General features: G+C 44.3%; 1 protein-coding gene across 5 annotated transcripts in view; it reads right to left on the bottom strand.

The window, feature by feature from the left end:
- The window catches only part of ZC3H3 (zinc finger CCCH-type containing 3), a 353,067-nt gene that overhangs the window by 141,028 nt on the left and 184,947 nt on the right, over positions 1-27,092 (bottom strand). For 4 of the 5 annotated variants that reach the window (XR_013635280.1, XM_078851405.1, XM_078851406.1 and 1 more), the window contains exon 5: positions 2,042-2,235. The exons of the other annotated variant lie outside the window; for it this stretch is intronic. Coding sequence is in view for 3 of the 4 variants with exons in the window: in XM_078851405.1 (XP_078707531.1) it covers positions 2,042-2,235 (194 nt within the window). In the remaining variant the exon portion in view is untranslated. The remainder of the gene's footprint in view (positions 1-2,041; positions 2,236-27,092) is intronic. 5 annotated transcript variants of the gene reach the window in all.

Here is a 27,092-nt window from a genome sequence, read left to right as displayed (position 1 = left end):
GTTGGAAGAGACCTCAGGAGGTCATCTAGTCCAACCCCTTGCTCAAAGCAGGACCAACCCCCAACTAAATCATCCCAGCCAGTGCTTTGTCAAGCCAGGCCTTAAAAACCTCTAAGGATGGAGGTTCCACCACTTCCCTAGGGAACGCATTCCAGTGCTTCACCGCCCTCCTAGGGAAACAGTGTTTCCTAATATCCAACCTAGACCTCCCCCATGGCAACTTGAGACCGTTGCTCCTTGTTCCGTCATCTGCCACCACTGAGACCACCTGAGATCCATCCTCTTTGGAACCTCCTTTCAGGTAGTTGAAGGCTGCTATCAAATCCCCCTCATTCTTCTCTTCCGCAGACTAAATAACCCCAGTTCCCTCAGCCTCTCCTCATAAGTCATGTGCCCCAGCCCCCTAATCATTTTCGTTGCCCTCTGCTGGACTCTCTTCAATTTGTCCATATCCCTTCTGTAGTGGGGGGACCAAGTCAGATCCAAGTATAGTAACATTAATTTACACATCCACCCTCCATCTCTCCAAAACTCAACCCTCTCCCACCAAAAAATGCTACATACCAACCACTTGACTTAGCTGAGCTTTATTATAATTAGAAAGGCAGAATGATCCAGCAGTTAGGGCACTAGCTTTGGACTTGGCTGTGCCACTGTAAGGTCTACCGTGGAGCCGCTCTCCCATCGGCATAATTCAACCACCTCCAATGAGTGGCAGTAACTATGTCAGCAGGAGAGCATCTCCCGCTGACATAGCACTGTCCACACCGGGGTTTTTGTCGGTGAAACTTATGTCGTTTGGGGCTGTGTGTTTTTTCACACCCCCAACTGACAAAAGCGCCAGTGTAGACATAGCCTTAGTGTCTCTGTGCCTCAGTTCCCCGCCTGTACAATGAGAAGGGAACTTCACAACATCTCAGTGAGGTTGTGAAGATAAATATGTTATAGATTGCGAGCGGCTCAGCTATTACAGTGATGGGGCCACATAAATACTCGAGAGAGACAGCCAGATTATCCCTGTTCTTTATGACAGTGGTTACAGAATGAACACCTGCTGAGCACAGACAGAAATGGAGGAAAATGCACAACAGGTCCTCAAGCCCTGAATTGCTTAAGAGAAGTACATAAGATTAGCTGTCAAATACAACTGGGATAGGCACACAGGCCATTCTAGACTAGGATACTGGTCAATCTAGGTTTGTCATTTTACCTCCAGCAGGAACCAACAGCTGACACTTCCATAACAAAAGTGATGAAGACGTGAAACCAATGTTATTGGGACAAATATCTCTAGAAGCAGTTAACAGTCACTGCTGATCTACTTACCTCAGTATTAAGTTTAATTTGGTGAACCCAACAGATGCCTTTGAACTGGATGAGCCATTTACAGGCAGCAGTATCTTAGGTAGCTACAGGGTGCTCATCAGAGTAGTATCTCAGCAAGTCTGGTGTTTAGGAGACTGACAGGATCTCACCCGAGTTCAGGCAGTCTTCCCTTTGTCTGGTAAAGCAGCTGTGGGTAGGGCTGTCAAGCAGGCTATGGGAGGGTGGCAACGATAGTTCAGGCACATACTCCTGCAGGGTTTTGCTGTGTTTGGGAAGAGTTAAAATAGCCTCACAGAGTAGCAGAAAGAGTGTCTGGGGAGAAGCAGCAGCTGCAGGAACGCTGCTGGACTGGTGAGCTTTAATACAGTGGGGTGTTACGTCTCCGTAAGCTTCACCTTGCTTTTACCATCTCATAGCCCTGTTCAAGAACATACATATTTCTCATCCAGTCAGACTAAAGGACACAGTATCCGTGGCCTGCGTGGCTGCATTAGTTTGCTTCTCTCCCACTTTGATTTCTGGTTTTTACTGGCCCCTTGGTGGCTGGGACCCTTCATGAGCAAGCAGGAGACAAAAGCGAAGTGTAACGTGCCACACGATGGAGTTGGAGAGATGTAAATGCGGACATATGTTGCTCAGTTTGTCTCACCAGGAATTCACACACACAGACGTGCAAATGCTCAGCACAGAACACAGAGGCATTGTCATCACCTACCTGTTCTACTGTGGAGCTTGTGACTCAGGTCGCCACCCCTGACCGGGGAGCTGGAGGTTTTGGACAGTTTATTTGCTGACACCCTGTACATCACGCCTCCTATACAGCAAAAGCCTTTGTTCCTCCAACTCGGTTGCAGCTGCTGGGATTTGCCGCCTAGGGTTGACTGGCGCATTTGGTTTAATACCAGAGATCTGCAAAGACAATGAAATGCCACAAATGGGAGAAGAGGTGAGCTTTGCATCCATAAAGCTATCCAGTGAAGCTTCACTTTGCTTCAGATTTCATGGACAAACCTACAGCTGCAGGGAGTCTTCTGGGGATAGGATCCAGCCCCACCTATGGCCACTTGCTGTGCGAGCTGGATCCTTCCTGCTCATGCTCCGTACTACCATAATGATGGAGAGCTCTAAGTAACTAGAGAAATCAGGGGCTCTCTTCTCCTGCTGTTTCACAGCCCAAGCTGGAGGAAAATCATAGATTCCCCCACTCCTATTGTTTAACATCTATTGACTACTTCTTTTAAGGCCCTTCCGCTCCTCAGCTCAGGACACAGTACACCTTCATTCCCTCTTCCCTACAGGCCTGAGCAGCCCCGTCCTCCCCAAGGTGGAGTAGAAGGTTGGGGGAAGTGCTGCTGGGAGGAGAACTCTGGGTCTTGAAGCTGGCTGAGGGGGGCTAGGGGACATCAAATGGCTTCCCAGGGCACCTTGGATTTGGTTGACCCAGCCCTGCTCACTAGCCCTAAATATTGCTGACTGATACCGTGGACCTCCAACGCTGAACCCAAAGAACAGCTAAAACCTGGGCTGTATACATGGCTATTAGTGCATGACAGCATATAGCACAAGGAGGTTTCTGTGTGCCTTCTAAATATAGAGCCGACTTCACTGCTACCAAAATACATACATGTGGACACAGCCATCCCAGTGAAACTGGGCACAGGAGCACTCGGCTGCCCAGTAGTTTGGAACATCCTGTCCCTAGCCCTGGCTCATGGAAGATCCATAGCTGCCAAGGGCAGAAAAACCAAGCTCAATGGTTCATTTAAAGCCAGAATTTGGCTCTCTCTGAGGAGCCCCCTTTTCCCAGGTTGTCCCTGTTTTGCACCAATGCCGGAGAGGATGCCCTCTCTGCAGAATCTTCCCAAGAAAGGATGTCCTTCCTAGCCAGATGGAAGGTTGGGGCAGCCCAGACGGGGCTGGCAGCCCAAGACCCAACTGCAATCATAAGTAGCTAGCAACAGACGTAGGCCTGGAATTCCACAGTCAGGTGGGACAAACAGCATCCGGACTGTGCCCCACTACTGCAGCTGAACAGAGTCTGTCCAAACTTACTGGAGCCCTAAAGCTGTAGGAAAGTGATCCACAAACTGTGGCCCTTCAGTACCTCTTTAGGGCCTTACATGTGGTTCTTGTGGGAGGGATGAGAATGGAGTGATACCCCTTACTTCCCAGCAGTCAATGGGACAAAGGTGTAGCACAATCACATGGCCCTGGTGCTTTTAGGACACTGGAGTATGATTAATCTAAGGCCTGTTGACAGCTGCATGAGATGAACAGCAGCTGATAAAGGCTGTAAACTAACACCTTAGTACCAACTCTACCCTCCACGTGCTCATTCACTGCAGGAAACCCTTCCAGCTGACAGACTGACTTTTCCTATGTAATGGCAGCTTGCATTCAATCTGTGTAAAGCCGTGTGCCTCATTTTTGTACATATCTGTTATGCATACAGAGCTGTTGTGGCCAAATCAAATCCACTCAAATATCAAGTCCTCTTAACCATTTACCACTAATCCAAACAGTAATTTGTTTATGCAAATTACAGCTCTAATTTTGTATTAGTAAAATTTATGCTCATAATGCTATTAACAGAACGTACATAAACCACGCATTACTGAAGAATATCTGTAAATTAAGGCCTGGCATCCCATCAGCAGAACGCAAACCCTGGGAGCACTACCTTTAAATGAAGATGTGCAAAGAAAGAGAGAATTGTAAAATGTAATAGTTACATTTATTAGTGCTTAGTTTGACAGTCTATTCATTTAATATGGCTGTTGCCATTGGCTACCAACCGTACATATCTGCTTGCAAGTTTCCACAGATGCAGGGCAGGAGAAACCTTAGAATGAATGGTTATGCTGCGGTATTCTGCAATCGGATTCTTTGGCAAGCCCTTCAATGTGCCTTTGGGATTTGCGCACCTTATTAAAGGTCTAAAAATCTGTGTTTATAGCAAGGGGACTGACATGAAATGGAGAAAGAAACTTCCCTGTCATTCTTGTACAGTGAAGTTAGCATTTCTAATGGAGCTACAAACAGCACAAGCCCAGTGGTGGGATCTCTGACTGAACAGACAGATGTGCGTGGATCGGATCGCAATGCAGAATGAAAGAGTTGCACCTGATTTCCTCCTGCATTCTCTCCACGGAGCCTCTCACCTCTGCTGTCCTAATGTGCAAATCTGTGACGTAGTGAGGACAGCGGCCCAGTGGTCAGAGCAGTAGCCTGAGAGTTGGGAAAGCTGGGTTCAAGACCCTGCTCTACCACAGACGTGCTGTGTGACCTTGGACAAGTCACAATCATTTTTTGCCTCAGTTCCCTGTGTGTAAAATGGGGATAAATGCGCTTCCCCACCCTACAGTGGTGTTGTGAAGATAGATGCAGTAAGATGATGAGGCACTCCATTACTATGGTAAAGGGGGCGATTTACGTACCCCCTATAATAAGCCTGACTATACTACGTCACGGCCTAGTGACCAGCCTGCAGATGGGAAACAACCCCTATCTTCTGCATTTCAGAGGTTTGTCAGCTTGGTTCCTACCAGTTTTCTTGGCTCATCCAAACCAAAAATCACGGTGAAAGTAGTTTTCTCTCTAGAGAGATCTAGTTCCACTGGTCTGTGGGGAACAGGATTCTTTAGAGATCAGAGGTGCTTGGTGTGCATAATGTTTGGTTCTTAGGAAACCTCTCTGACATCACAAGGAGATCCACGCAGAGCCTTAAATTCACAAGGCCTGGCAGGAGTGAACCTCATCTCTGAGCTACACTACACTGCAACGTGTGCTAGGTAGCACTCTCCTGGTGGGCCATTTGGAAGCGTCAGCCAGTGCAGGATGGACCTACCCTCCTTTTAGGCAGGGGAGACAGGACACAGCATATTAATCGCATGTTAATCCCATGCGCTTCCTGGTGTAATTCAAGACCTTGATCAGCCTCTAAAAGGCACATAGTGCCTGTCTCAGGCACCACCTCTCCTCCCCCTGAATCCCATCATTGCAGGGGTAAATAGCCAAGGCTTTGTTGGTTGGTTCCCAGAGTGGAATTCCAAGGACCTGCGGTAAAGGCCTCCCAGTGGCGGGGTTTCAGCTGTCGAATTCACTCACAGCACAGACATATCAGAGCCAGAGATTGATCTTCAAGGCGCATCTATTTGTGTGGGCCCTAGCAAAATTATGAGTATTAGCATCCCCTGGAAATTAGTCTCCCGGCTGGTTAGCTCCTTGGTCTGGTCTAAGGTAACTGAACTAGATGCTGTGAGAGGATGCACTGAGTTCTAGTGTACATACATTAAGAATGGACCCTGATACCTTAGCGGTGGACACCTTATTACGTTAACACAAATAGTACAATAGGCTAAACACACAATAAAAAGTTTCCATAATCATAAAGCATTATCAACACTCCCTGGGCAAGAGAGACCATCTGAACTACACCCCTCCACTATCCTTCACTCTAACAGCTCCATATTTTAACCTGGAGAGACGCATTGTCAAGTGGGTCTACATGCTAGTCATTCTTACGTTCCCATTTTGCGTTAGTCTTGAGCTGTGGACCACAGCCTCTGACAGATTTGTATTCATTTATAGACTGCAGGGGCTCAGAATAAAAAAAAACACACACATTTTGAGTCATGGCATCTCCATTACATCTCCACTTTCGCTGCCTACTTTCCACATCCAGGAAATATTAAAGATAACCATGTTGCACAAAATGAAATGAGTTCAGAGCCAGATACTATTTGTACAGCATTTGAAGCTTGTGTACTAACTTCCTCACTGCAAAACCACAGGTTCTTTGAAGTCACACACCTTCTGCATGGGGCACTGGAAACTCAAAGTTAAAGTGAGTTTGAATTTACAGGGGAAGGGTGATTTGGGGGCTAAAGGATTGAAAGGGGTATGTAGGGTCTGTTCCTGTTCCTGCCCCAAACTATGTGACCCTGCAGACATCATTTAAACTCTGTGCCTCAGTTTCCCTCATCTGTACCAACAAGAAGGCTGAGTGGCTAAATGTTGTAATGCTTGTAAAGCGCTTTGAGATCCTTCTATGAAAAGCACAACAGATGCTCAAAGCATCTCTCATGTACCTATAAAAACACACACCTTCAAAGAGCACAAGCCTCTTTCAGAGCTACACAATGGCTTGCATAGACAGGCCTGTACTTAACATGTCAATTACTCTGTTGTACTTTGAGGGCTCTTTGCTTCTATTTGCATTAGATTGCAGGGTTTTACTAGGAAGATCCTTAATACAGACACCTGCATTCAGTATTGTTCTAAATACAGAGACTCCGTAAACCCTTCTTTGGAAAGCATGCCTGGAGAAGGCCTCATTAAAGCTATCCACCCTAAGGTGGTTGGTGCAGTTAGTTTCCTTTAAATAAAGTATGTTAGGTAAAAGGTAAATGCTGCATAGTTTCACTAGCCGTGACAGTTGTAATATGCTACAGCTGTGATTAAAACTAACCATTACAGACGAACAGCTTTTTAACAGAACTTGGCGTTACTTCCACCTGAACTAAAACCAAACTCAAGTGTAAAAACTAATCAAACATAGGACCCTTCAAGTGAGCAAATATTGTTTGAAAGTACTTAAGCTGCTTTCCCACAACTTAATTGGAAGTCAGGTACAATAGCAAAGATCCTAACAAGAAAATTCCACCCAAGAGATCTGCCTACAAGAAACTAAGAACTACACATACTTGACACTATAAAAGGAATTAAGTGACTGTATGTCGTTAGAAACAGAGTATTTGCTTGCTCAGAGAGACAGGGATGTATCCATAATCCCTATATACAAGCAGCATGGTGGGAATGGTTAGTGATATGGGATTTATTTACTTCAATTTCTACATATAAAACATCGAAGAATGCCTATAAAACATCAAAAAGAAAAGGAGGACTTGTGGCACCTTAGAGACTAACCAATTTATTAGAGCATAAGCTTTCGTGAGCTACAGCTCACTTCTTCAGATGCAAAGAAGTGAGCTGTAGCTCACGAAAGCTTATGCTCTAATAAATTGGTTAGTCTCTAAGGTGCCACAAGTCCTCCTTTTCTTTTTGCGAATACAGACTAACACGGCTGTTACTCTGAAACCTATAAAACATCACTGATCGAGACACAAGGCCTGGCTATTACAAAATTACTCCAATACAGGAACTTCCAATATTTTATTTTAGTCTCTGGTAGGAGAAAAAACCCCACATGCTCATTTAAATTTCCATCTCCGGCTTGCCAGCAGAGATGCACGGAATTCAGTGAAGCTGATGCAGTGCTCAGGGCATACAGACGCTGCTGTGTTAATATCTTACATCTATCATGTTGCAAAGCACACTAAGAGAAGCTTGCTTAAAGGAACGCTTATTTTTCTCCCCCTGTGTTAGCAGCAAATTGTGTGTATGCAAACTGCTGAAGTGAAAGCTGTCCCTGTCAAGACACTAGGTAATTCTCACTGAAAAAAATGTACATAAGCCAAGCCACTTCCTGCGAGTTGGAACTGAATGCTGAAAGCGTATTAATCTCAGTGGCCTCCGTCTTTCTTTTCTGACAAGTAACTTAGTTAATTTAGCAGATCAGCGATCACTGAACTGTGTTGTACACTGCTTGGTGTCTGAAAAACTAACATCCACTTACACACAGTACAAAATGGGTGAGTCAGAGAGAACTACAGGGGAACAGAGTCCTGGCTACACTGGGAGTAAAATCCTTTTACCCCCAAAACATTCATTCAAGTCAGGAAAAAAAGAAGTGTTTATACCTCATCTGTATTTGGAAGATAAACATCCTAAACACAAAGCCAAGAGCTGCAGCACTTCCGTCTGCATGGTAATGTGCACACAGCGATCCGTTTGTGTTTAAAGCACTTTTAGCCCATCAGTTCAATTCTCTAGAATAAATGCAGCCTCAGTGACAAGAGCATGATTTCGGTCCCCTACTTGGCCCTATTCACACAGGCTGGCTAAGCTCCGTTTAAGTGGAGCTCATTTAAAACTGGGTTAAGTGACAGTTTTAGGGCCTTTGCAGACCGAAGGGCTTGCGCTCAATGCAGTTCAAACCATGATATTAACAACGAGTCCAAGCCCAGTTGCTGCTCCCAGAGTTCCAGCAGCTTCCCTGAATATTCTGGACAATGATTTTCTCTTTATCACAGAGTTACAAGCTATTAAATGTTTACAAACTACTATGGTCCCTGTTCAAGAGACACCATTTGCCCAATAGTTACCACTCCATGAAAAACAGCACAGGTTTCCCTTGTATCTGAGCAGAGAATAAACTGTACAGTACCTGCTGGCAAATACTAACTCTTTCATAACAACCACTGCAGTTTATAAATATTTAATTCTTTATAAAGAGAAAGCAGTAGTCAGCACCCAGAACATCCGAGGGAACCAGGCTAGCATCTTGGGAGCAACAACCCTACTTAAATGCTATGGATAGTGTCACAGTTTGGAGAGTTCCTCAGTCTGGTTTGCCTTTCTTAACTAGCAGGCAGAGGTTGGAATGTAAGCTTCGGAACCACTGACAGGCCATCTAAGGTGTCTTCCCCCAGTTGGAGATGTTCCACCACAATGACATCTGGAGGGCTTCTGAAGAGAACACCAGGCCAAAGACAATCACACATCACATGAGACATCCCAGAACAGGATAACAGCACTGTTCCTCGTTCTGCCTTCAGAACCACTAGCTAGATTGCTGGAATCTTGGGAAAAAATTGAACAAATTTGAAAGGATGAAGGCTCGGTATGTTTAAGGAGAACTACACAGGCAGACCATGAGCTTGCATTGTTCCCCTTGTGGGACTGAGGCCTAAGTGTGGGGCCCATTCAAATTCAGCTAGGAGAAAATCTCTGGGACTGGTAGCTGGGCATGTCTGATTCTGCTGGGGTTGAGAGATCCTGGAATTGACTAAACTTCATAGCCAATGGACCAAATAATATTTCAAAGTGGTACAGGAATCTTTATCTTTCTTCTTAGATTAGAGACTCAGAGCTACACTTAGAGTGGGGTGGGAGTGGCACAGTAACAGATAGGCCAGACAGAGAGGCCTTTATACTGCAATCTTAGCTCCTCCATTTCGGAATATAACATGGTCCTCCCAAGTGCCTAGCAGTGAAATCTCAGCAGCACTCCGAACACACAAACACACACACGTACATGCTGTGTTTGCATACCCACAGATTGTGCTACCAACGTGGGTGACACACATCTGAAGACTGTGGGGACAACATACACACAGTCAAAGTCTAACCTGAGGGCATGACAGTGTTGTTGGTGCAGGGAAGCTTTGTGCCACAGCGGTGACTGATGGAATTATCTCTGCCTTTGTTCCCATTCTCTCTGTGCCAGGAAGACTCTGAATAGTGACTTCTCTGAACACAGCTTCCACCTCTTCCCTATGCCCACAGCCCCAGGACCCTAGGAAGACCGGGTCACCTACCAGCTAGGGCTTACGACCTGAAAAATGTTTATTTCTAGAAAAGTCAAAGTTAATGGGGGGAAAAACTCCTAAATGGAGTTGTAATCTGCTCCAATAACCTTTAGAGCTGTTTCCCCCGCTGGAGACAGAAAGACTGAGGGAAAGGCGCCAGGAAGTTACATTACTGCTTCAGCAGTTTTATTATCAGTCTTCACCCTGCTTGCAAAAGATACAGTCCAGACTGGTGCAGGGAATGCTACAGAATACCTACTGTACATGGAGATGGGGGTGGGAGAGCAGAAGACTGAATACATTCTCTGCCTGAATTCACCTTACTGTACATAGAGTACTAGGCATGGGAACCCTGATAACCTACGGTTACACTAAAGATGTCAGGAGTTATTTTTAATTTCTGCATTTCACGCTGCACAAGGAGGTTAATTCCTTTGCCTTTCACCTTCAGGAATCCTAGGTTTCCATTTGGCTTGGGGTACCAGTCAAATGAGTCTGGAGGATTCAATCTAGTCTCTAGTGGACACATGTCTGCAACAGAATTTTACACCATCAGGTCTTTTCTTAAGCAGAGGGCTGTCCAAGATCACAGGTTCATCTGCAAGGAGGCCTGAATCTCGCTGTGAGAGATTGGAATGGGAAGCTCAGACACTGCCTACCTATGCTCAGCTCTGGCCCCAACTATCTTATTCTCAGGTGGCATAAGATATCCAGAAATTGACTGGAAAAGATCCATTATGCACCATGCACCAGAGACGAGAGAGAATAATTATGTGAATTTGCTGAGCACATATAAGTCATTCCCATATAGAAGGAAGAGGGTGTTGCCTAGAACTTAATTGTCCCAATCATGCCTTTATAAAAGCCGTCTTCCCTTCCTAAAGTAGGCTCTACAGATTTAAACTGGATTCATTGGTCTTCCAAATGGGTATCTAGCTCTGGCAGTAATATTCAGCTTGTCTCTCATCCACCTGCTTAAAGTGACATTTGCTGCACCGGCTAAAAGTCTGAGCAAAAGGCAAAGACAGGGGCAGCACGGGGTGAGCGGGGGCGTGAAGGAAGGAGGACACATCTAAAGAAGCGCAGGGTGCCTCTAAAAACAGCGTGTAGCTTTTAATTCGCAGCAGTGTCACAGCACTCTACTCAATTGTTACCCTAATGGAAAGAATGGCCTTTGGAAACTAACTGTATTGAGAAGAGAGGATAAAATTAATGAGATAATAGCTGGGCCAAGGACCTGAAGAATACACCGGCCCTCAACATGAGGGGCTCGTAATTCCTTTTCTACAACACAAGCCCTCAGATCTAAAGACTTTTCCCATCCGTCCAGCAGGCCTTCTCCGGCAGGAAATTTCATTAACGCTGGAAAATAGGAAAGGTATTAAGCGTGGATAATGAAGGCCAGAGAAGGAACAGTGCCTTAAGATAGTCTTCTTTCTAGCCTTTGTAATGGGAGGCATGAACTTTCCCTTCAAATCCATTTCTAATCCATTTGAAATACTACAGCAAATTATCTTCCCTTCAGCCCGAAAGCGGCCAGCCAATTTACTCCGAATAGAAGTGACAATGCAACAGAATTTATCGCCATAACCTTGACTACACAAGGTTGAGGGTTGCCTTTCCCCCACTCCTGTTTGGGGGAGGATGGCGGGGGGGGAGAGAAATACAATTTTAAATGAAAAAAGGTGGTAGAGGAACACTACAAAAATATATGTTTAAAAACAGTGTAGCAGCTGTCAAAGATCAGCTGCCAATAGCTGTGAGAGGTTCAAAAGCAGAATCCCATACTCTGTGTTAACAATAGTCAGAGCCCAAGCCTTGCTCTAGGAAAAGATTTGATTCCTTGAGAGTTAGGCAATGATTGTGTCTGGGTTTTCCCCATTAAATCCACTGACTACTCAACAGTAATAACTTCACTAGCGACCTGAGATTTTACTCTGTCCGATCATAAATCACACACTTGGCCAAGTTTCATTTTCTTTCTTCCATTTTCTCTACTTAAAACACTTAAGAGTCTGTGTTTTTCCTCTTGTTTTCTGTAAGATTGAATTCTTGCAAATATACTTTCTCTGCCAACAGACCAGAAAAATCCAGGTGTCAGTCCGGGCTAGCAGGAAAGCAAAGGACTCAGCAAGACAATGCAGCATTAAGCAGCACTAAAGTCTGGTCAGCTAATCAGATTGCTTGGCTCAATGAACCGTCCAAACTATTTACTCGCAAACAAAACAAACTTGGTTGAAAAGAGCTAAGGCTGGACCCAAAAAATAATGTTAAACTTTCTTTACAAAAATCCTCCTCCTTAAAAAACGTTTCCAAATATCTGATCAGACGAGGGATATGGCCTTTTCCTCACAGCCATACTCCGCTGCCCACCACTACTACTTTTTTTTTGTAAAACAGTTCTTCGTTTGGGAAATTCCTAGGTTTTTTCAACGAACATCACCAATTAAATTAGGTTGGTGTGTAAGTTGCATATGAAAGGAATCTTGCTCCAACAAACCTTACAAGGTCCATTCAGAGCAGAGCTTCCCTGCCACAGACACCTCCCCGTAAGGCCCTCCCATCTATGCTCTATATACAATCCCACAATTGAGGAAGAAGGCTGTGCTGGTTAACAAAATGATCTGGTTTATAGTGGGAGTGAAGGCAGCTATTAAAAAAATAAATCAATAAAAACAACAAATGGAAGTTAGGGGAAGCTGATATATCAGAATACAAGTCAGACGCTAGGAATTGTAGGAAGTTGATAAGGGAAGCCAAGGAACCCAAGGAGAACTCTATGGCCAGCAGAGTTAAGGATAATAAAAAGGAATTTTTAAAAACATATTAGGAACAAAAAGAATCCTGACAACAGTACTGGCCCATTACTAGATGGAAATGGTAGAATTATCAATAATAACGCAGAAAAGGTAGACGTGTTCAATAAATATTTTTGTTCTGTATCTGAGGAAAAAAAACAGATGATATGGTCTCACTATATGGTGATGACAGCTCTTCCCATTCTACTAGTATCTCAGAAGAACGTTAAACAGAATTACTAAAGTCAGACATTTTAAAATCAGCATGTTGAGATAGCCAGCTTTTTTAAAACTCTTGGATGCAAGCTGAGGATCTCACTGGACCATTAATGTTGATTTTCAATAGGTCTTGGAGCACTGCAGCAGTTCTAGAAGACTGGAAAAAAGCTAATGATGTGCCAATTTTTAAAAAGCGTAAATGGGATGACCCAGGCAATTATAGGCCTGTCAGCCTGACATCCATCCCAGGCAAGATAATGGAACGGTTGATACAGGACTTGATTAATAAAGAATTAAAGGAGAGTAATGTTCCTAATGTACATCAACATGGGTTTATGGAAAATAGATCCTATCAAACTAACTTGATATCTTTTTTTGATGAGATGAGATTAAAAGTTTGGTTGGTAAAGGTAACAGTATTGATGTAACGTACTTAGACTTCTGTAAGACATTTGACCTGGTACCACACAACATTTTGATTAAAAAAACTAGAATGATATAAAATGATACAGCACACATTAAATGGATTCAAAACTGGCTAAGTGATAGGTCTCAAAAACGTAATTGTAAATGGGGAATCATCATCAAGCTGGTGTGTTTTCACAGGAATTGATTCTTGGTCCTATGCTATTTAACATTTTTACGAGTGACCAGGTAGAAAACATAAAATCATCACTGATAAGGTTTGCAGATGACACCAAGGCGGAGAGTGATAAATAATGAAGAAGGACAAGTCACTGATTCAGAGATCTGGATCGCTTGGCAAACTGGGTGCAAGCAAAAAATACGCATTTTAATATGGCTAAATGTACACGTATACATCTAGGAACAAAGAATGTAGGCCATACTTACAGGATAAAGGACTCTATCCTGGGAAGCAGTGACTCTGAAAAAGATTTGGAGGTCATGGTGGATAATGAGCTGAACATGAGCTCCCAGTGTGACACTGTAGCCAAAAGAGCTAAGGCATAAACAGAGGAATCTCAAGTAAGAGCAGAGAGGTTATTTCACTTCTGAATTTGGCACTGGTGTGACTGCTGATATAATATTTTGTTCAGTTCTGGTGCCCACAATTCAAAAAGGATGCTGATAAACTGGAGAGGGTTCAGAGAAGAGCCATGAGGAAGATTAAAGGATTAGAAAACCTGCCTTATAGTGATAGACTTAAGGAGCTCAATCTATTTAGCTTCACAAAGAGACAATTAAGGGGTGACTTGATCATAGTCTGCTAGTATTTACATGGGAAACAAATACTTAATAATGGGTTCTTCAGGCTAGCAAAGAAAGGTCTAACATGATCCATTGGCTGGAAGTTGAAGCTAGAGAAATTCAGATGGAAAATAAGGTGCAAGTAATGAACCACTGGAACAATTTACCAAGGGTTGTGGTAGATCCTCCATCCCTGGCAATTTTTAAGTCAAGCATGGATATTTTCTGAAAGATCTGCTTTAGGAATTATTTGGGGCAGTGCTATGGTTGGTGTTATTCAGGAGGTGTGATTAAGTCACGACAATGGTCCCTTCTGGCCTTAGAATCTATGAATTTCCTCCCCAACCAACCAACCAACACTGAATTCAGCTCTTCCTCTAGCCCTCTACTGCTTCAGGCTGCATGTACACAAAGGCCTCATGACAGAACCAGAAGCTGACATTCACTCTCTGTATGACTCTTATGGGTCCCCTCTTAGGGTACGGAGGAGTACAAGCACCAAGGAGGTTTCAGAGTAACAGCCGTGTTCGTCTGTATTCGCAAAAAGAAAAGGAGTACTTGTGGCACCTTAAAGACTAACCAATTTATTTGAGCATAAGCTTTCATGAGCTACAGCTCACTTCATCGGATGCATACTGTGGAAAATACAGAAGATGTTTTTATACACACAAACCATGAAAAAATGGGTGTTTACCACTACAAAAGGTTTTCTCTCCCCCCACCCCACTCTCCTGCTGGTAATAGCTTATCTAAAGTGATCACTCTCCTTACAATGTGTATGATAATCAAGGTGGGCCATTTCCAGCACAAATCCAGGGTTTAACAAGAACATCTGAGGAACAGGGGAGGGGAGGGGGGTAGGAAAAAACAAGGGGAAATAGGTTACCTTGCATAATGACTTTGCCACTCCCAGTCTCTATTCAAGCCTTAGTTAATTGTATCCAATTTGCAAATGAATTCCAATTCAACAGTCTCTTGCTAGAGTCTGGTTTTGAAGTTTTTCTGTTGTAATATCGTAACTTTCATGTCTGTAATCGTGTGACCAGAAAGATCGAAGTGTTCTCCGAGTGGTTTATGAATGTTATAATTCTTGACATCTGATTTGTGTCCATTTATTCTTTTACGTAGAGACTGTCCAGTTTGACCAATGTACATGGCAGAGGGGCATTGCTGGCACATGATGGCATATATCACATTGGTAGATGTGCAGGTGAGCGAGCCTCTGATAGTGTGGCTGATGTTATTAGGCCCTGTGATGGTGTCCCCTGAATAGATATGTGGGCACAGTTGGCAACGGGCTTTGTTGCAAGGATAGGTTCCTGGGTTAGTGGTTCTGTTGTGTGGTATGTGGTTGCTGGTGAGTATTTGCTTCAGGTTGGGGGGCTGTCTGTAGGCAAGGACTGGCCTGTCTCCCAAGATTTGTGAGAGTATTGGGTCATCCTTCAGGATAGGTTGTAGATCCTTAATAATGTGTTGGAGGGGTTTTAGTTGGGGGCTGAAGGTGACGGCTAGTGGCGTTCTGTTATTTTCTTTGTTAGGCCTGTCCTGTAGTAGGTGACTTCTGGGAACTCTTCTGGCTCTATCAATCTGTTTCTTCACTTCCGCAGGTGGGTACTGTAGTTGTAAGAATGCTTGATAGAGATCTTGTAGGTGTTTGTCTCTGTCTGAGGGGTTGGAGCAAATGCAGTTGTATCATACAGCTTGGCTGTAGACAATGGATCATGTGGTGTGGTCTGGGTGAAAGCCGGAGGCATGTAGGTAGGAATAGCAGTCAGTAGGTTTCCGGTATAGGATGGTGTTTATGTGACCATCGTTTATTAGCACTGTAGTGTCCAGGAAGTGGATCTCTTGTGTGGACTGGACCAGGCTGAGGTTGATAGTGGGATGGAAATTGTTGAAGTCATGGTGGAATTCCTCAAGGGCTTCTTTTCCATGGGTCCAGATGATGAAGATGTCATCAGTATAGTGCAAGTAGAGTAGGGGCGTTAGGGGACGAGAGCTGAGGAAGCGTTGTTCTAAGTCAGCCATAAAAATGTTGGCATACTGTGGGGCCAAGCGGGTACCCATAGCAGTGCCGCTGATCTGAAGGTATACATTGTTCCCAAATGTAAAATAGTTATGGGTAAGGACAAAGTCACAAAGTTCAGCCACCAGGTTAGCCGTGACATTATCGGGGATAGCGTTCTTGATGGCTTGTAGTCCATCTTTGTGTGGAATGTTGGTGTAGAGGGCTTCTACATCCATAGTGGCCAGGATGGTGTTATCAGGAAGATCACCGATGGATTGTAGTTTCCTCAGGAAGTCAGTGGCGTCTTGAAGGTAGCTGGGAGTGCTGGTAGTGTAGGGCCTGAGGAGGGAGTCTACATAGCCAGACAATCCTGCTGTCAGGGTGCCAATGCCTGAGATGATGGGGCGCCCAGGATTTCCAGGTTTATGGATCTTGGGTAGTAGACAGAATATCCCAGGTCAGGGTTCCAGTGGTGTGTCTGTGCGGATTTGATCTTGTGCTTTTTCAGGGAGTTTCTTGAGCAAATGCTGTAGTTTCTTTTGGTAACTCTCAGTGGGATCATAGGGTAATGGCTTATAGAAAGTGGTGTCGGAGAGCTGCCGAGCAGCCTCTTGTTCATATTCCAAACTATTCATGATGACAACAGCACCTCCTTTGTCAGCCTTTTTGATTATGATGTCAGAGTTGTTTCTGAGGCTGTGGATGGCGTTGTGTTCTGCACAGCTGAAGTTGTGGGGCAAGTGATGCTGCTTTTTCACAATTTCAGCCTGTGCACGTCGGCAGAAGCACTCTATGTAGAAGTCCAGTCTGCTGTCTCGACCTTCAGGAGGAGTCCACCTAGAATCCTCCTTTTTGTAGTGTTGGTCGGGAGGTCTCTGTGGATTAGTATGTTGTTCAGAGGTGTGCTGGAAATATTCCTTGAGTCGGAGGAAGGTGAATTATTTAGGGATGGTCCTTTGACTATAACTAGGGGTACTGTATTAAATTAAGATGGGGAAATCAGAACAAACAACAGGAAAAACTTCCTCAGAGTGAGAGTGATCAGACTGTGCAACAGTCTCCCAAGGGAAGGGGTGAAAGCTGCAGTGTGTTCGAGGCACCCAAAACTAGAGCGGAAAATGCACCTAGAGCTGTACAGTCGAGAACAAACCTGCTGCAGACCCTGGAGATGGGCTAGCTGATACCTAGCTAGTTTCCTTTCACCTCTCACATCTACAAGCATGGTAAGGCAACTGGTGTGAAGCAGTAGAGGATTCCCAGACAGGGCTTGGTCTCCACGAGGGACCTTGCAGAGAGAACGCTGTAGGCCTGCAATGCCAAGTTCCCTGTGCAGGGAGGAGAGGGAAGTCTGAAAGCAGGAGAGGAGAAGATTTCAGTGACTGGGGAGCACAGTAAAGAGATGGAGAGATGGCGGCTTAGAGAGGAAGAATGCTTCTAGGCTCTGAGAACAAGAGGTTTTGGGGCAGGGACACTGACGTTTTGGTGGGGACCCCCGACTAGCAGCCCTCAGTGTTTGGGAGATCTAGGCTTTATTTTTGCCATAAAACACCTGTGATCTCAGTGGGCACCCTTACTGGCAGTGCCAGTATGGAGGCCAAGGACTGAACGGGCCACACTTCCCAAACTCCCTTCTCACCCTTACGGTTGGTTTCCCCCAACAGAGGCTACTGAAGCAGCATGTGGGGAGCCAGCACCACTGCTGCCCAGGTTGATTCCACTCTGGGGGGGTTCGCCTTCATGGCTGTCAATCTGGCACCTGTCCCCAGCACACAATTCCTTTTGGAAAAGAGAAGAGCAGAGCTCCTGGGGAGGGTAGTCCCTAAAAGCCCTCCCATAGGAGCGCTGGCTGCTTTCTTGTTAACCACACGTAGCCTCACAGGGATTGGAAAGGGAGCTCTTTTTAGAGCGTAAATGGCTCAGAAGGCTCACAGCCCCTCACCAAATCCCCTTGGCTGCTGCATAACAGGGTAAGTCTATTCAGCAGCTGTCTGTGGAGCAAACCAGCATTTCAACAGGAAGTTTTCCCTCGATGGCCATTTGACTAACGACTGGTTTTTTTCCTGAAGACTCCGCAACAGACGCTTTACTCACCCACATTACCAAAGCAGACTTGTACCCTTTTCTGTAAGGCCCTCAGCTTCAAGCCTCTTTCTGGCAGAGACTAGAAAAGTAGGTCCCCCATTTCAATGGCATCTATTCCAAGCATCACCTTTAAGGCACATACAATCCCCAGCTGCTAGCAGTAGAGGGGTTTAACACTAACAGGGAACTCCAGCTGCAAGAGCAGAACCACTGGGATCAATTGTAAATAATACAAATTGCCTTTGAAGCATCTAATATTTTTTTTCATATTTTTAAAACCTTTCATAGATTTCCTGTGTTCTCCTTGCCAATACTTATTATTGAAGCTATCTAAAGAGTTTTCTTCTTCGCAGCTCAACCTATTACTTAATCTTGCAATCAAAACTATCGTGGTCATTTTTATAGCTGACTGCTATATAACAAACACTTCATTATACCTGCAATGCAGATTTGGGGAGGAGTGGGTTGGGCAGCAGGATGGTGGTTCCACATTATCCACATGAAATATGACATCTCCTTTTCCTACATGCTGGAGAAGTTCTCTTCTCAACCAGGTAAAACTGAAAACAGCCAGGTAATAAAATAATGCTCCCCATATTGATTGGGTACATGTCACCTCAGGACGGGATGCAGAGATAAAGTTTCTTGACACCTTAAATGACTGCTTCTTGGAGCAGCTAGCCCTGGAACCCACAAGAGGAGAAGCAATTCTTGATTTAGTCATAAGCGCAGCACAGGATCTGGTCCAAGAGGTGAATATAGCTGGACTGCTTGGTAATAGTGACCATAATACAATTACATTTAACATCCCTTTGGCGGGGAAAACACCACAGCAGCCCAACACTGTCGCATTTAATTTCAGAAAGGGAGACTACACACAAATGAAGAAGTTAGGTAAAGAGAAATTAAAAGGTACACCAGTGTAATCCTGTGCAAGCTGCATGGAAACTTTTTAAATACACCATAATAGAGGCTCAACTTAAATATATACCCCAAATTAAAAAGCATAGTAAGAGAACCACAAAAGTGCCACCATGGCTAAACAAAACAAAAGAAGCAGTGAGAGGCAAAAAGGCATCCTTTAAAAAGTGGAAGTTAAATCCTACTGAGGAAAATAAAAAGAAGCATAAATTCTGGCAAATGAAGTGTAAAAATATAATTAGGAAGGCCAAAAAAAGAATTTGAAGCACATTTAGCCAAAGACCCAAAAAGTAATAGCAAAAAATTTTTTAAGTACATCAGAAATAGGAAGCCTGCTAAACAACCAGTGGGGCCACTGGATGATCGAGATTCTAGGACGGTAAGGCCATTGCGGAGAAACTAAATGAATTCTTTGCATCGGTCTTCATGGCTGAGGATATGAGGGAAATTCTCAAACCTGAGCCATTCTTTTTAGGTGACAAATCTGAGGAACTGTCCCAGATTGAGGTGTCATTAGAGAAGGTTTTAGAACAAATTGATAAACTAAACAGTAATAAGTCACTAAGAGCAGATGGTATTCATCCAAGAGTTCTGAAGGAACTCAAATGTGAAATTAGCTATCCTCCAGTTAGTAGTTCTGCAATGTGATGCCAATTTTTAAAAAGGGCTCCAGAGGTGATCCCGGCAATTACAGGCCGGTAAGTCTGATTTCAGTACCGGGCAAACTGGTTGAAACTAAAGAACAAAATTGTCAGACATACAGATGAACATAATTTGTTGGGGAAGAGTCAACATGGATTTCGTAAAGGGAAATCATGCCTCACCAATCTACTAGATTTCTTTGAGGGGGTCAACAAGCATGTGGACAAGGGGAATCCAGTGGATACAGTGTATTTAGATTTTCAGAAAGCCTTTGACAAGGTCCCTCACCAAAGGCTCTTAAGCAAAGTAAGCAGTCATGGGATAAGAGGGAAGGTTCTCTCATGGATTGGTAACTGGTTAAAAGATAGGAAACAAAGGGAAGGAATAAAAGGTTAGTTTTCACAACGGAAAGCGGTAAATAGTGGTGTCCCCCAGGGGTCTGTATCAAGACCAGTCCTATTCAACATATTCATAAATGATCTGAGAAAAGGGGTAAACAGTGAGGTAGCAAAATTTGCAGATGATACCAAACTACTCAAGATAGTTAAGTCCCAGGAAGACTGCAAAGAGCTACAAAACGATCTCACAAAACTGGGTGACTGGGCAACAAAATGGCAGATGAAATTCAGTGTTGACAAATGCAAAGTAATGCACATTGGAAAACATAATCCCAACTGTACATATAAAATGATGGAGTCTAAATTAGCTGTTACCACTCAAGAAAGAGATCTTGGAGTCATTGTGGATAATTCTCTGAAAACATCAACTCACTGTGCAGTGGCAGTCAAAAAAGTGGACAGAATGTTGGGAATCATTAAGAAAGGGATAATACAACAGAAAATATCATATTGCCTCTAGAATCATAGAAGATGAGGGTTCGAAGAGACCTCAGGAGGTCATCTAGTCCAACCTCCTGCCATATGAGGAGAGATTAATAAGACTGGGAGTTTTCAGCTTGGAAAAGACATGATTAAGGGGGATATGACAGAGGTCTATAAAATATGACTTGTTTTGGAGAAAGTAAATGAAGTGTTATTTACTCCTTCTCATAACATAAGAACAAGGGGTCACCAAATGAAATTAGTAGGCAGCAGGTTTAAAACAAACAAAAAGAAGTATTTTTCCACACAACGCACTCAACCTGTGGAACTCTTTGCAAGAGGATGTTGTGAAGGCCAAGACTATAACAAAGTTAAAAAAAAAACTAGATAAGTTCATGGAAGATAGGTCCATCAATGGCTATTAGCCAGGATGGGCAGGGATGATGTCCCTAGCCTCTGTTTGCCAGAAGCCGGAAATGGGCAATAGGGGATGGATCACTTGATTCCCTGCTCTGTTCATTCCCTCTGGGACACCTGGCATTGGCCACTATTGGAAGACATGATACTGGGCTGTTTGGACCTTTGGTCTGACCCAATGTGGCCGTTCTTATGTTCTCTGCACTTTGCACTATTTTTACATCTGAAGACCTCAAAGGGCCTCACACAAAATAGTTAAGTCACAACACCACTGCAAGGTAGGTTGATGTCATTAGACGTATTTTACAGACAGCGAAGAGAGGTTACAGAAATTGCACTAGGTGACAAACAGCTGCAGAGATTGAATTAGAACACAGGAATCCCAACTCCCAGCTCTCCTGCTCAATGGGCCATTGGACCACACTTTATCCCAATAAACTAAAGAGGCCAATAAATCCATTTATATACAGGCATTTACACAGAGTATTCCTAGGTGGATCAAGCAACCCCGCCCCCCATAGAAGGAACAAGGCCACTTAGATGGGCTTTGGAACATCTCTGCTGACTTTCACTAAATGCAGATATTTAATATGTTATGCAGGGTTAGAGACTCCGAAGTCTCATTAAAATTACTGTGAGGTTTTATGGTAAACTGACTGGGAAGATTTGTATTTTAAAAGCCCAGATTGAAAAATCTTTCCAAATATTTCCTAGTTTAAAAGTTGTTTGCACATAAACAAAATGGTTATCCCAAACAGCTTCCCTCTTTCTTACTTATTCACCCAAAATCATAGAATCATAGAATCATAGAATATCAGGGTTGGAAGGGACCCCAGAAGGTCATCTAGTCCAACCCCCTGCTCAAAGCAGGACCAATTCCCAGTTAAATCATCCCAGCCAGGGCTTTGTCAAGCCTGACCTTAAAAACCTCTAAGGAAGGAGATTCTACCACCTCCCTAGGTAACGCATTCCAGTGTTTCACCACCCTCTTAGTGAAAAAGTTTTTCCTAATATCCAATCTAAACCTCCCCCACTGCAACTTGAGACCATTACTCCTCGTTCTGTCATCTGCTACCATTGAGAACAGTCTAGAGCCATCCTCTTTGGAACCCCCTTTCAGGTAGTTGAAAGCAGCTATCAAATCCCCCCTCATTCCCTCAATGAAGTTACAAACCCCCTGGCCAAGGCAGCAATCTTCACTGCAGATGAAAGGACCATGATCACAAAACTGAAGATTCTGATGTCTTTGAGTGTCCAGCAGGTGAGGTGGGAATGGGGGTTGTCATGTTTACATCAAAATGTTGCAATACTTCAGAGCTTTGAGAAAGAAGCCAGGAAAATATCTGAAGTCATATGGACGTTGCTGGCTCTGGGGTTTTCTAAAAAGCATTTACACTCTGTTAACTTGCATTGCATCAGGAGCTTTATCTCCTGATAGGTTCAAGAAAGCTGTGAAGAGCACAACACTGTACCCGGCCTAATTCACCAACCCACACTCTGCCAGCATGCTGCTTGAAGGTCACTTGCCCCATCAGCACCTAGATTATGGCAACAACTGAATCCAAGGACGCTGGTCTAAAAAAAGAAATAAAAATACAGCACAGCTATGGGCTATGATGACAAAACGTGACCCACAATCCAGTGTCCCCCCTGTATGGCAGCGTCTCACTGTGGGGGGAAGCAGGGACGTCACATTCAGCTGCACCTCCCACTAAAGCTCTTCCTTTTCCCCTAGGTTGCTGCCCGTGAGCTATAATCCAGCTGCTTTGTTCCCACTGGATTTATTTCAAATTCTCTCTTGAATGCGTTTCAGCTCCACAACAGCGTTTCCCTTTAATTCCTCTATTGCTCCTGAGAAAAATCACAACGCAGAGTTTAAACTGCAATTGGCAGCATCGCTGTGTGCTGAGACCTCAAAAGCCCAGCCCAGGCTGAGAGCGTGCCAGTCGCCTCTTCCATTTTGTGGTGGAGATGTTACATGCCATAGCACTTACACGGTACTTAAAGCATGCTAAGCACTTTAGAAAGCACAGATAAGACATGGCCCCTTCCCCAAAGAGCTCACTGTGTAACTGTGGGGACACTCCCCAAATCACTCCTGATCGAGGCCTTGGGGTCAATTCCTTTTGCTTGCTTGGGGACTAACCAATTTATTTGACCATAAGCTTTCGTGAGCTACAGCTCACTTCATCGGATGCATAAAAGTGGAAAATGCAGTGAGGATGTTTTCATACACACAGACCATGAAAAAAATGGGTGTTTATTACTTCAAAAGGTTTTCTCTCCCCCCACCCCACTCTCCTGCTGGTAATAGCTTATCTAAAGTGATCACTCTCCTTACAATGTGTATGATAATCAAGGTGGGCCATTTCCAGCACAAATCCAGGGTTTAACAAGAACGTCTGAGGAACCTCACCCATAACTATTTCACATTTGGAGACAATGTATACCTTCAAATCTGCGGCACTGCTATGGGTACCCGCATGGCCCCACAGTATGCCAACATTTTTATGGCTGACTTAGAACAACGCTTCCTCAGCTCTCGTCCCCTAATACCCCTACTCTACTTGCGCTATATTGATGACATCTTCATCATCTGGACCCATGGAAAAGAAGCCCTTGAGGAATTCCACCATGATTTCAACAATTTCCATCCCACCATCAACCTCAGCCTGGTCCAGTCCACACAAGAGATCCACTTCCTGGACACTACGGTGCTAATAAGCAATGGTCACATAAACACCACCCTATACCGGAAACCTACTGACTGCTATTCCTACCTACATGCCTCCGGCTTTCATCCAGACCACACCACACGATCCATTGTCTACAGCCAAGCTCTACGATACAACCGCATTTGCTCCAACCCCTCAGACAGAGACAAACACCTACAAGATCTCTATCAAGCATTCTTACAACTACAGTACCCACCTGCGGAAGTGAAGAAACAGATTGATAGAGCCAGAAGAGTTCCCAGAAGTCACCTACTACAGGACAGGCCTAACAAAGAAAATAACAGAACGCCACTAGCCGTCACCTTCAGCCCCCAACTAAAACCTCTCCAACGCATCATCAAGGATCTACAACCTATCCTGAAGGATGACCCAACACTCTCACAAATCTTGGGAGACAGGCCAGTCCTTGCCTACAGACAGCCCCCCAACCTGAAGCAAATACTCACCAGCAACCACATACCACACAACAGAACCACTAACCCAGGAACCTATCCTTGCAACAAAGCCCGTTGCCAACTGTGCCCACATATCTATTCAGGGGACACCATCACAGGGCCTAATAACATCAGCCACACTATCAGAGGCTCGCTCACCTGCACATCTACCAATGTGATATATGCCATCATGTGCCAGCAATGCCCCTCTGCCATGTACATTGGTCAAACTGGACAGTCTCTACGTAAAAGAATAAATGGACACAAATCAGATGTCAAGAATTATAACATTCATAAACCACTCGGAGAACACTTCAATCTCTCTGGTCACGCGATTACAGACATGAAAGTTACGATATTACAACAGAAAAACTTCAAAACCAGACTCCAGCGAGAGACTGCTGAATTGGAATTCATTTGCAAATTGGATACAATTAACTTAGGCTTGAATAGAGACTGGGAGTGGCAAAGTCATTATGCAAGGTAACCTATTTCCCCTTGTTTTTTCGTAGCGCCCCCCCCCCGTTTCCTCAGATGTTCTTGTTAAACCCTGGATTTGTGCTGGAAATGGCCCAACTTGGATTATCATACACATTGTAAGGAGAGTGATCACTTTAGATAAGCTATTACCAGCAGGAGAGTGGGGTGCGGGGAGAGAAAACCTTTTGAAGTAATAAACACCCATTTTTTCATGGTCTGTGTGTATAAAAACATCCTCACTGCATTTTCCACTTTTATGCATCCGATGAAGTGAGCTGTAGCTCACGAAAGCTTATGCTCAAATAAACTGGTTAGTCTCTAAGGTGCCACAAGTCCTCCTTTTCTTTTTGCGAATACAGACTAACACAGCTGCTACTCTGAAACCTGTCGTTTTGCTTGCTTGCAACTCCACTGACCATGAGGAATACAAATGCCTTCTTATACAAGACTGCATAGAGCCCGGCTGCCAAAAAGCATGGTGTACAGAGTGCTGCACAGGGAAGCCAGGTGAAATGGTTTTCAATTACGACACAGTGTCCCACTGCACCTGAGACCCTCCCCAGTCACGGGGGGGAGGGACAGAATGTGCCCCTTGATGAGCAGCTAGTCACATTTCAATAGCATTTGAAAATACCAGGGTGGGATTAAGAAGCTGGTGGGGTTCCTAAGTCTCCCTCTGGGGGGTGGCTAGGGAGGGGTAGTACAGCAAGTCGGGTTTACATGGTTTAGTCCAAGTAAGGGAGAATTTACGAAGTATTGATCATAACTAGCCCCACCCAGCACATTGCTGACTTCAACTTTACGCTACCCAAATACTCATCATGTGAATCTTATTCATATTACTCTGTTCCGTCTCTCATACCCTCCTCCCCCCATAGCAATATCTCTTGGGGCTCAGAGTCCATTAGGCCTGGTTAAGGAGAAGCACTGAGATTCCCCAAAGTGAGGCTCTTCCAGTCATGCTCCACAAGCAGGATGGTGGATACAGCATCAGCTGTATGTGCCTGGGGAGTGCTGAGCATTCTGAATGGGGACAGAGCTCCAAAAAGAGACGTGAGGATCCACAGGGGGGAACTTTGTGCTTTTTAAGCCCTCTGAAAACCGAACTATGAAAGGCTCTGGAACAAAGTCTGGGGTAAGAGAAGTGGCTTCCAGCAAGCTCAGTATAGGTAAGCACTGTGACAACATTCCCCACACAGCTCTAACCACTGGACCCAAAACCCATAATCAAGCCTAGGTTGCTTTGAAAGAAAGCTGGCAATTGCACCAAATTGTATGAGTCTGTGCAAGGGTTCCCTGAGGCGAGAGTACAGGGATTACAGCAAAACAAAATTCACTGTTTTCCGACAATGGGGCCCTTTAGGCTCTCACAAAACAGAAATGCCAAGAACCTTTGCCAGGTGATTAGGTAACAGACTCTATGTGAACTACTGTAGCCCTATTACAAATAAGTCACACAGGTCTTGTCTACACACAAGTTTGCACCAGTTTTAATTAAACCACTTTAGCTTGCCTACATCAATTTTAAAGCTCTCTCTATGTAAGCCTGGTGTAAACTGATTTAAGAGTGTCCACACACAAAGCTGCACAGATTTAACCATCAACCAATTTAAACAAATCACCTCTTCAGTTAAACCTGCACAATGATGTGTGTGGATCAGGCCTGAGATTACTAATTTAGCATGGTGAACATTATTTCACCACATGCAAGACCTGTCATCCTATGTTACATTCCCTTTTCCTTCTCCACTGTAGGAAAAGGATGAGCAGACATACTCCGGAAAGATTTTAACCTAAGGCTGCATGTCTGTTCACAGTATCATTTATTGGTCAATAATAGCCAAAGAGTATAAGGGAGCTTAATAGCTTGAGCAGCAAAATAAATTGAAAGGAGCAGATAACCTTTAATGTCCCATGTCATGTTCAACCTCCTCACTACCATGGTTCTTTTATATCCCCTGTATTTTCAACTGTTATGCAAGACAGCTGTGTGTCAACATGCCTTTGACAATCCCTGCAATTTTCCTGTTATGAGTGCCCCCAGCTGCATCCCATGCAGACTGAACTGTATGTTTGGGGAATTTACAGGAATGCTCCAGATTGCCTTAAAGATCAAAACAAAGGCCCCTCTCTGATTTACAGATGTATTAAATCTGTTGGAAGATGCTTTAAAAAAAAACTGTATATGTTGTCTAGTGGACAGAATTCTGGACTGGGAGTCAGGACTCCCAAGTTCTGTTCTCAGCTCTGCCATTCGCTTTGTGACCTTAGGCAAGTCACGTCACCCCCTCTGTGCCTCAGTTTCCCCTTATATATAGTGGGGATATAATGCTCACATAAATGCCACAGGGTGTTGGATCTATTGCTGTCTATGATACTTGTACAGCCCCTATTATCACAGTATCTGAACAAGTCAAAATATTTAATGTAAAAGACGGTCCCTGCCTCACAGTGCTTACAATCTAAGAGACAACAGGTGGCTACAGATAGACAGGGAAGAACAAGGAAACAATGAGACAATACTGGTCAGCATGATAAACCGTGGTCTCAGAACACCAGTTACCTAAC

The sequence above is a fragment of the Lepidochelys kempii genome, chromosome 2 (assembly GCF_965140285.1).
Source record: "Lepidochelys kempii isolate rLepKem1 chromosome 2, rLepKem1.hap1, whole genome shotgun sequence".
In the NCBI taxonomy this organism is placed as follows: Eukaryota; Metazoa; Chordata; order Testudines; family Cheloniidae; genus Lepidochelys; species Lepidochelys kempii.
Note: the sequence above shows the minus strand (reverse complement) of the source record. Positions and strands in the feature narration are given on the sequence as shown.